General features: G+C 36.4%; 1 protein-coding gene across 1 annotated transcript; it reads right to left on the bottom strand.

Annotated features, from left to right (window-relative positions):
* Positions 1-5,124: 5,124 nt before the first annotated feature.
* LOC110465059 lies at positions 5,125-7,506 on the bottom strand. Its single transcript, XM_021520635.1, has 2 exons — positions 7,191-7,506; positions 5,125-6,677 (listed from the first exon to the last, which is right to left on the bottom strand). Exon 2 carries the CDS (start codon positions 6,550-6,552, stop codon positions 5,125-5,127), a length of 1,428 nt encoding a protein of 475 aa, XP_021376310.1. The 5' UTR covers positions 6,553-6,677; positions 7,191-7,506.
* Positions 7,507-12,000: the final 4,494 nt, after the last annotated feature.

The raw sequence follows: 12,000 nt of genomic DNA, 5'->3' as shown, positions 1-12,000 counted from the left end.
CCCAAGGGAGAACGGAGAGCTCGGGGGTCCTGCAATTTACAATTTAAATAAAGCCCCTGATGATCTTTCCATTCATGCAGAGAAAATGACTGTAATACCTCTTAGATTTTTTAAATATTGGTTAATTTCCCCTTTTGGGCCCAGCCCTGGCCACTAGGGTTGGGGTAGGAATCCCAATTTTACGATTTTGTAGCCTCATCTACCCAGGATGATTCTGACCAAGTTTGAAAAAATTCCATCCACTGGTTCTTGAGTAGAAGTTGATAACGTAAAAAGTTTACGCACGACGGACGACGACCGACGGAAAGTGATTGGAATAGGTCATTTCAGCAAAGCTCAGGTGACCTAAAAATTAGACAGTGTGTGGTCTGAACACAAATTCTTCATACTTGTTACTGTCTTTTCACAAGTCAGTTTCTCTGCCTCACTTTAGTTGCGTCACAGAGGGAAGGTGCTCCCAACAATTCTGCAGCCAACAACAACAATGCATGTACTGGAAGAACTATGATCTTTGTTGAAGTAAGAAACATAAAGGATATGTTTACGGCCAACAGTTTGCTTTGATACCAGAAAAAAGTGTCAGTAAGACAGTACTACATGTACTAATAGTTACTTTTTATATATAAATTTTACCAATAAAGTGATATAGTTTATATATGAATTTTCAGGTGATAGCAACAGGAGATTTTAAACAACTGCCTCTCGTGCCAAATAGAAGATTATCTAATGATGGATCACATTGCTTCCTCAGTGAATCATTTGCCAGGACATTTCCACACCACACCAATTTAAAAGAGGTTTGTATAATGATGTCTGAAGCATTCATACTTCTATATAGCTGTAAAATAATATCTTTCCATGCTCAACCTTTCGAAGGATATCCAAAAACTTTTCCATGGTAATGTTAATGATGCATTGCTAACTTTGGGTAGGCAGGTAGGTGGTTTGGGCTTACTACCAGTCATTGGCTTAATTAGTACAGAGCATGAGCTCGGCATGAAACATAGGCTTATGGTCTGGCATAATTTTATCTGCTTAAATCTTGGATATACAGATAAATTATGATTTGTAGGAAATGATATTATTTAACCGCTTCTTTCAGGTTGTCAGACAAAATGAGGAGGATTTGGTCCAAGCTATTAATCAGCTATGTGATGGAAGTCCTTTAAAGGAAACAGAGCAGCTCTTGCAAAGGCTGAACAGACCCATCCATAACCCAGTGAGCATGGTGAAGTTGTTTGGGACAAACTTTGATGCTGACTACGTCAATCATGAGATGCCCGACATTATGGAAGGCAATGATCGCATTTACATATGAAGGTAAAGGTTTATCCACTAAGCACTTTAATGCATTGTTCTCAGAACATTTTATGTAGTGGTCATTTCAATCCAGAAATAGACCCAATGATTATTTACAAGAATGAAGTGTCCTTGGCCCAAGGATCATTCAGACCTTATTGGAATGAAATGCCTTAATTCCAATGGTTTGGTTTGGTTTAATTTTGTTTAACGTCCTATATATAGATAAGGTCATTTAATGACGTGCCTCCATGTGTGTAGTGTATGTGTGCTTGCATATGTGTATGCATGAGACAGTGTATGGTTGTCCGCGCTATCTCACTGAAATGCCGCCCGGTCACATTATACTGACAACGGGTGAACCTGTTGTTGTCATTCCCCTTAATGCTGAACGTTAAGCAGGGAATAACAACTACCATTTTCAAGAACTTTGGTATGTCCTCTCACCCGACAGGTATTTAGAGGTAGAAAGAAAGATAAAATCTATGGGCGCAGCAGAATTATTTTGTTCCCTTTTGTGTCCCAAAATAGAGAACACTTAAGCAAATCCCCAACTCTGAAGAGGGTTCCCACATTGGAGATTTTGTTTGTTTGTTTGATTTTGTTTAACGTCCTATTAACAGCTAAGGTCATTTAAGGACCGCCTCCCCTGTGTGCAAGATTCATCATGCGTGTAGTGTATGTGTGTGTATTTTGGGAGGCTGCGATATGTTCGTGTGTGTCTCCTTGTGATAGCGCGGAACTTATGCCGACTATATAGTGCTACCTTACTGAAACATACTACCGAAGACACCCAGCAGGACGCCCCACCCAGTCACATTATACTGACAACGGGCGAACCATTCGTCCCACTCCTAATTTGCTGAGCGTTAAGCAGGAGTAGAAACTACCGTTTTTAATGACTTTGGTATGTCTCGGCCTAGGGACAGAACCCAAAGCCTTCCTCACTGGGGCGAACGCTCAACAAATGGTCAAAAGTGAGGCATTGTCAAAGGAGACATTAGGAAGAAGAAAGTTATTTAGAAAGGAGAAAGTTATTTAGAAAGGAGAGAAGAGATAAGGTCCCAAATTTAGTCGCCTCTTACGATCATGCAATTGGGGGCAGCAGGTACAATTCTTACGCCCTACCTGCAGGGTCATCCCACATTGGAGAAGAAGGTTTTTAAAAGGTTACCTCCATTTGGGCTATTTTGCCCCACCCCTCTGCCCCCAGGGAGACACAACCACCGGTTATACAAAATTGAGTCCCCATTGCCCAACATTTAGTTAAAATCCACTTAGCCGTATTGTTTATAGGACGCAGGTTGCGCCATGGTATAATGGCTAACACTACTAAACCATCACACCATTAAAAGTCCATTAAAATGGCCTAACCCCTTAAAATAAACCATTAATTCTCGTGTGAAATTTGTAATGGCCATTACTGATTGACCATTAAATTCAGAATTATCCCATAAAAAAGCCTTGAAAATGACTTTTACAGTCATAAAATTATTAAAGAAAACATTTAATGGCCATTAATTCTCGTTTCAATGACAATAATGGGCATTAAGTAATGTATTTAATGGCCATGAACAGATATCATTTTTTCATGGGCATTATTTTGTTGGGGGGTACAGTATTTTCTTTTTGGAGGAAGGTAATGGCCATTAATTCTTAATATTAAGATTTTCTTCTCATTTAATGGCCATGAATGTGAAGATTTTTCACATGCATGGTCACTATTTTTTTTAATCATTGACAACGATTTTAATGGCCATTTAACCTGCAGCATTACGATTTTAATGGCCATTAAACCTGCAGCAACATTGTATTACATTTTCACCAGTGAAATATAAGAAATTATCAATTCGATAAAAACTCGAATTTTCATTGTAGTGCAGATATATACAGAAAGATATTTTGACAAGTAAGGATATATTAGGACTTCTTTTTGTAAAGGTTAATTGTAATTATTATATCCCTGCAGTGCAACCTAATTTGGAAATAAAGACTGAACAAAGACTGAATCTTTTCTTCCATTGTTTATAATTTTTATATTGTTATTGAATAATATAATGCATCATGTAATGCATAAATTGTAATGCATAATATGCATAGCTTTTATTGCAGTGAGTTGAGGGCACTATGGTGTCATAGTGTTGTGGAAGGATGGTAACAGTTCCAGAGCCGGAGGCGAGGGCTCTATTATATATATATCTTCCTGAGACAACACTATGCCACAATATATAGTGCCCTCAACACTGCAATCAGAATGGTAAGTACATATTGTACATCACATGACACTAAGGATTCTATCATCTACGTATACGGTAGCAAAAACATTGGCGTCAACAATACCACTCTGCATTTTCTTTGTTAGCGACACATTTAACGGGAAACTATGGATTCCGGAACAAGCGATAGTGCAGTGAGAAACAGCTCTTATAAGTTTCTGATAATGACCAGCAGTCATCGTAGATTTTAACATGTACATGTATAGGGTAAACATGGGTAGGTTCGGACAGTATAATAAGGCATCAAAACCGATTTTAAGGAAGGGTCTGTGTCCATCTTTTGCTTTTCATTATTTCACTTTCTTTTCCCTCTGTAGTTACATAACCAGATTGAGCCATCTGTGAAATCATGGCCTGTAACTAATGGTAATGACAATGAATTTGCATGGACATACTGATTTCTTACATGATTATCTGAGGAGATAAACCACAAACCACTCTCAACGTCATATTCTGTATCTTGGAACATTTCAACACATGCTACAGTGTCACTTTCATTTTTGTCATTAATATGTTCCATAAAATACTGTATCCTTCCAAAAGCTGCAAATTTGTTATTGATTAATTTGTGGCTAGGATTACCTCTGTCATTTTCTACACACACATAAGAGGAAACAGTTTTTCGATAGCCAGTATGTTGTTCAAATGACATATACAACAGTATTTCACCTTTCTGTTAAACTTTGAATGGTTGACATTAACAGACTTTGAAATTTTCCCCACAGTACAACTGTCTTTGGCACATTCATGTGTACATTGCTTGTGTACAACCCTCAATTTTCGTTGTCCTAAAGTTATTTTGTTTTTCTCAGAAATGCTTCTTTCTGATTCATGATTAGCACTTTCAACATCTTCAAGTTCTTGATATAAAGCTGATTCAAGATTGGAGTCCATGTCAATACGACCAGTGGATATCATAAACTGGCACCAGTCATACAGAAGGTAGGTTTCAATGGCACTAGCCTCCGGATGACACATATTAAGAGTTACTTTGCAAATCCAGCTAATGAATCTCCCAAACACATACATCCATGTCCCATAGACTGGACCGAATGCTCTAATTCCTTCTATGACATGATGTAATATGTGTGTTGTTATATTTTGTAAACCAATCGGAAAGTCTCGTTCCAAGCATGCAAGAGCAATATTCAGTTCCTCTTCAATCTTGTCCAGGTCATCAAAACACTGATTTTCACTGCACATACTTGCGAAACAATCCAGCAACATGAATAATGTCCTTCTTTGGTTTGTTCCCAGTAACTCCCTGAGGCAAAACTTCAATATTCCCTGAGATGCGAGTTGCTTCCAGTCATGCGATTTTAAACTAAACGTCTTTGAAAAGAAAGCTGCAGATACTAAACCAAATCCTTCTGGCAGAGTTAGTGATAACGCACGATGATTAGCCATCTTTATTTCTTCATCAGACAGAAAAAAAGGGAAATTCAGCTCTATCTGTTTCCTGTTGACTTTCATTTTCGACTTCATTTGCAGATTGTCCAGTTGACTTTCGCTTTCTCTTCTTGGCTTAAGTTTTTGATGACTGATTATGTTAATCCAGTGGGGTACCAGTAAAATTTGAAAAACGTTCATAGTGTTGCTCAGCACTTGCTAACCTCTCTTTGTTCACATTTTTACGGCTAATACGATGAATTATGTTCTGTATTACATCTTTGATGGTGTGACATGCATCAGGAACACATTCCTCTGGTCTGTTGTGATCCGTTAGTTTTTGTAAAGGGTATTTGCCTTTGCATCCAGTTGCCTTTGATACAGCTTTTGCTTGGGTTTTATTTTGAGCACTTTCAAATGCTTCTCTATATTCCTTCTCCTTCTCAATCGAACGTAGCTCAGGCTTGCAAGTGTTATCTACTTTCTTTTCACAAAAGTTTGTGACATCAAATCTGATAGGATTGTCTTTCTGTAAATATGACCGATTACTCAGGTAAACAACCTTCTGCAATTGAGCACAGTGAAAACCGTTCACATTACACCAATGACATCCGAGTAAGCTTCCACTGCCATGTTGGTGGAATAGCTTTGATAATCCTGGATAGTCCAACACATAAAGTAATAGCTTTAACTTGACATCCACTGGAGCTTTACTGTAAGCAGAATACATTGTGCAACCAGTTAGGGAGAGTAATTCGTCTACAAGTATTTCCACATAAGCATCAATATTGGAATCAGAATGGTTTTTCTTCCCCTTGATGATTCCTACCAGCATGATATTCTTGAAGCAGTTCCGCACTTGTCGTGGCAGGTTCAAAATTGTCATCATCATTGGGGTCATGGAATAAATTACACCAATGTTATGATACGGATTAACTCCGTCAACCTCAAGTGCAAAAGATAGTCCCAATTTATCACCTCTGAAGTAGCCACTTTCTGCATATACTTCCTTCCACTTATCCCACATTTGGTTGTTTTTCTGAAGCACTTCATTTGTTGAACCTGGATGGCTTTGAACTATTTTGCATAAATTTTCCTCCCTATAGATCCGAGCTAACCTTTGTCCAATAGGAATATAATGAAATGTTCTTCTAGGTATTTTGTTCTTTTCATTCTTGTACCTATTTTCAGAACAGGTAGGACACATTGTAAGGTGTGCATATTTGTATTTGTCACTGTTTCTGTACATGATGCAATCATTTGGACAGACATGGAAAGTAACTTTATCTATAGTGTAATCCTTTACCATTGCTGTCGCCTCACGATATGAAGATGGAAGATACTCACAATTTGACACAAGCCTCTTTTGTACTTTTAACATATTACTAAATGCTTCCTTACTCATACCCGGATGTGATGTAAAAACACTCAAATTCATAGCAATCCACTGTAAAACAGTCAGGTCATATCCAGGTATCTGTTTCATAGCTACTCCAGAAGTATACAAGCTACTGTCATCAGAGAAATACCATTTCAATAATGGCTTTCTGAACATGAATCCATGAATGTTTGGTTTCTTCATACCCATCACTGCTTTCAGGCGTTTCAGGGTCAGAGTATGAATCTGTCAAGTCCTCATTTTCAGAGGATTCTGAATTTGATTCCAAGGTATATGTAGTTTTTCTGGAATGTGACATCTGTACTTCCATATCACTGAAAAATAATTTTTAAAAATTAGTTTGAACTTAAATGGTTTAGATAATCTAAATATGGGCACAGGCATAATTTATATATCCATATCTTAAATGTTATCAATGACGACTTTAAAGTAATATTCACCATACTAAAATTATTTCATTTTCCCATGACGACTGGTTACCAGTATATATATCCAATACCGTAGTAATTTTAATAAGTCCATGATATTTAGTATCATTCCATATTTGATAACTTACATCCAATCGATGTACAATATAATGTGTGTAATTATATTTGTCATGAATACTTCACTATTGAAAGTTTGATGATAAAACATGGCAAAACTGGCAGTGTTGTTTCGCAAGAAAAACAATTAATTTGTCGGTTCCATGGCAGCCCACGCTCACGATAAATAAAATTTCCCTCTTCTTTTTTTTCTTCTTTATATTGTTTTTTTTTTTTTAAATGTAGAATACATTTATCATTAAGGGAATTTTTGTACCAAAACAGCTTTAAAGTGAAACTCACCTATCGTCACTATCAGAATGTGCAGCTTTGGCCTCCTCATAATCATTAAAACCATACGTTTCATGTTCAGCAGCTCTAGTACCAGAAGAGCTGGAATAAAATAATACAATAAAAGTTAATATATTTCATCAATTCACATTATCACAATAGATGGATATCATTATGTGGTCATCAAATTATTCAGAGCAAGCCAACGTAGACAGTTATATGATGAGTTATTGTAAGGGAAATTATCGTGATTTTGTAAAAAATAAATTGCATTTGAAATGCTTTTACTTTCCTTTTGTATCATTATGTTTACAGTATGTTTATATGTCATTCATGTATGTACATATGTCTGAGTGTACATCTTTGTATTTATATACTGTATTAAATATTTACATACTGTCTGTTGTTCAGATTTGCATTACGATTTTGTATTTAAATTTTATTTTATTGACAAAGAGTTTTATTCTATTACAATGATTTAGATTATCAGGTTGCGACAGTATTTTAAATAAAAAGGCAGATTAATATAACAGTGACGTTGTTTTACATGATACGAAATGACACAATTAAAAAAAATCAATCTTGGTTTCCACGAACACATGGCAGAAATATTTTTCGAGATACGTCGCTCTGTCACGCTTGCATTAATTGGCAACTTGTTAGATCGGTATTGTATTGTTTATGGATATATATATATAGATGTTATTCTTTGTAAAACTGCGATCGTGATCAACTGTCAATGCGAACACGTGAATGTTGCCTTTCTGCAAATTCTGGATGTGGGTGGCCCCCAACTTCGATATTGCAATCGCCCTCCTCCTCCGATTGGAATTCAGCGATTCCATATTTCCGCGTATGTTGTAATCTTAGATAACGTAATATGTTTGGTCCTTCTCCTTTACATAAATTGCAAGTGCATTGCCTAGACATTCATCATTTATTTCCTTCGTTGAGCTGCAGCTTCGTATATAAACACGTGTACGAAGTAGCTATAACGCTTGAACAGCGATGTGTATATAGTCCTCACAATCAAGCGCTTAAGTGACCCGACATCTTACACCTAAACTGGGCCGTTTTCGTTTAAACGGTCAAACCGGTTGAACCACTGTTGTTCGTTAATTAGATAAGGTCGGACCTGGTAATCTGATGCTGCTTTCAGGCGAGCCTTGACCAAGCTTTGCAAGGCCTGCATAAACATTTGCAGGTCCGCCAGGATTTATACCCGAAGTTGTTACATTTATAAACGGTCAAACCGGTTGTTCCGCATAAACGAACAGGTCCCTGGTTCTCTGTTGTCGATGACGTCACATGGACAAGTCGGACACCGCGCGAAAAAAACAGAACGATGGAGAGCAGCAGCAGACTTTTCACGCTATTCACTGGTAAGATATTTCCGTACATTTTTTGATGTAATAATTGCCAATCTATATCTAAATGTTTTTCTCATAGTCATATGTCTCTGACCTGTAGAACCAAAACGGACTTGGAAATCTTTGAAATGTTATATCTTATCATAATTTCGGTTAAAATTAACGGCGTTGGTAATATGTTCATGCAATAGAAACAGATTAATATTATATATGGGCCATACATACTCTGTGATAACATCAAGAAAGCTTTATAAAGGGTTAGTCGAGTTTGTTTGTTTATGTTTAACGGCCCATCGACGGCTGTGGTCATTTAGGGCCATGGTGTTTTTTTTTTTTGTTTTTTTTTTACTTTTTTAACAAACATGTGAATAGCGAAGATAAAATCAGATAAAATGGTTCATTTTAAAATTATTAGCATTGTATGTGTAGATAATAAAAAATAATAAAAGGGGGTTAAAATAATAAAAGAGATAACGAATAGATGATATGGAATATGCGATATATATATATAACGTCAAAAATGATAAGGTGGGTTAAAAGACATCAGAGTCTATAAAATATTAGTCGAGGTGTGCACGTTCTGCATTACAAATGGTTTTGAGATGTTCCCCAAATTTGCTATTCTAGGTGTCCGTTTCCTCGCTCGGTCTACCTCAAAAGGAGAAAGGTCTATTAGCGCGGATCAACGACCATAATCCTGAAAGACCAATGATTCATTTCACATGATGTTGTCTCTAATTTTTTCAACACACCCATTGACGATGCACTTAAAATCAATCGGAAACGCTTTGAACAAGACAAAAGCTGGTGTTAGAACACAAAACTCCAGATTCAGGACATCATAGATTTTGTGCTGACACTTTTCAAATTTTACTTTCCTAGACAATATATATGAGTAACGCATTGGCGCTGCTATGGGTAGTCCAGTGTCTCTTTTTGAAATCAATTTTGATTTTACAGACAGAGGTTACTATCAGCCGCCAATGCATATGCTTGGAAATGGTGCCTTTCAACCTTGCTATGTGCTCAGTACCAGCACCAACAACACCAGCTCAACAAATGGATCAAGACAGACTTTCTTATTGTCCGATGCCGGCATGAGGTGCTGGGATAGTGTTCCGGGGTCCACGGATTCAAAATTCATGCCTTCGCCATACGCTTCCACACTCCATTCTGTAATTTACAAACATTGCTTGACCTGCTTTTCGTATGACAATTAAAACAATATGTGGTTGACGAAATTCAAACCGACAATTCATTTTTTTTGATTGATAAACAAGTCTTGGAGGAGTTGAGAAGGAAGAAAGGGAATTTGCACTAAATCATTTTGATGCCTATGACCAACACAGACACTGTCGATGCAGACTTCGCTGATTACATAATTGATGACAGTTTTGAATTGAGTGACTCAGCAAATACTAGTATCTTGAACATTATCACAGACTTTATCATGGCAAACGATGAATCAAGAGTTACCTGACCCTGAGACAGCTGTGCCATCTGACCCCGAGACATCTGTGCCACCTGCACATGAGACGGGCAACATACCTTCCCATGAAGCGTCCAAGACATCTATCTTACAGACTGCCAGTCTGCAGAAGAGGTAATATTTTATACTCATATACACATATTTGTTTTATTGTGGGCACATTTTTGATATATAACAATAATACAAAAGCGATGTTTAGCCTTTTATAGGCATGCTAATAATATTGATCTAATACAAATTGACATTGTAGGTTAGATGCAAAAGACTAAAATACATCATGACTAATTAACTAACACCATTTGTACATGTAGCAAGCACAAACAATCAGAAACAAAACTGTTCCAATTAATGCAATGAAAAACAGTTTGGTTTTATAACTGCCTGCAGGTATAAAACTGGAGACCATATTATGGTCAAACATGGACAGTCGTTCTTTCCGGCAGTTGTAAGTGTTGAAAAGTGCTTAACTGTTAATTACTTCTTAGTATTAACAGTTACCAATGTTTACTTGTTAATGTTACCAGTTACCAATCTTTACTTCTTAGTATTAACAGTTACCAATCTTTACTTCTTAGTATTAACAGTTACCAATGTTTACTTGTTAATGTTACCAGTTACCGATGTTTACTTCTTCGTATTAACAGTTACCAATGTTTACTTATTAATGTTACCAGTTACCGATGTTTACTTCTTAGTATTAACAGTTACCAATGTTTACTTGTTAATGTTATCAGTTACCAATGTTTACTTCTTAGTATTAACAGTTACCAATGTTTACTTCTTAGTATTAACAGTTACTAATGTTTACTTGTTAATCTTACCAGTTACCGATGTTTACTTACCGGTATTAGTATTAACAGTTACCAAGGTTTATTTTTTTGCTAGGTAGTGTTATCATTTTTTTATTTGGTAGTTTTACCAGAAGATTATTCTAAACGGTTACAGAGGGTTGCTTGTTAACTAACACTAGTATGGTATTTTGAATCGATGAACAGGTTGTTGCATAAGTAACACTTGCAGAAGACAAAACAACATTAAATAGATGCACAAGTGAATTATGTTGAAAAGTAATCAGTCTTGAGATAGATCTATTTCTTACCATGGTTATGTCCCTTAAGATTACTGACTGTTTTTCTTTTTACAAAATAGAATATGCTTCAATATTGTATAAAACAATATTTTTTTGAAATACATTTAGGTTGACCATTGGTCATGGGTCAAGTTTTTTACGAAGGCGAAGAAGGGTTTTTGGGTTTTGAACTGCACACGGTCCTTGTAACTGATGTAGATGTCACACTTCAACCACCAGACTTGACGATGTGTGGAACAATCGTATTGTGACAGGATCTACTTTTTTGAGCCAAGAACGAAGAGAAAGGATAGACAACGCACTTTATATACTAATCGTTGGGAAAGTGATGCCTCCCAGCCTAGTTGAAAATGAACATTTTATCACTTTCTTAAAAGAATTGGATCCAAGGTATATATAGTCATGGTGAAGTTGAACCTAAATTGTTCTCTTTAGTCAGACCCAACAGCAGATAATTATGATATTATGTAAATTACAACAGCACAATAGTCTGCCAATAAACACATTCCATGTTTCATGTTAAGGAAAGTTCATTGTCTTGACTTTTATAAACTTGGTGGAATGAAACAGTAACATCCAATGATAATTTTCAGTACAGTTTGTATTTAGAATTAAGAATAATCTTAGAATGTATTCAAGCATCCTGAGAAGAAACATTTCAAACTGAAACGAAACAAGGTTACCGCGAGCGGTATATAATACGCCCGTCACACATTGAATGAGCAGTTGTTTGTATGATTGAAATATATGAAGTATTTGTGAGTAATTGATATTAAAAGAGAAATCATTCAACATAACTGGTAGATCAATGAGTGCAATACAACATCATGGAACGCATGCATCGCATTAATGAAACCAAGGGTAATAACTCCA

This window comes from Mizuhopecten yessoensis, unplaced genomic scaffold (assembly GCF_002113885.1).
Source record: "Mizuhopecten yessoensis strain PY_sf001 unplaced genomic scaffold, ASM211388v2 scaffold11049, whole genome shotgun sequence".
NCBI classification, from domain to species: domain Eukaryota; kingdom Metazoa; phylum Mollusca; class Bivalvia; order Pectinida; family Pectinidae; genus Mizuhopecten; species Mizuhopecten yessoensis.
The sequence above is the reverse complement of the archived record's forward strand: the minus strand, read 5'-3'. Positions and strand labels throughout refer to the sequence as shown.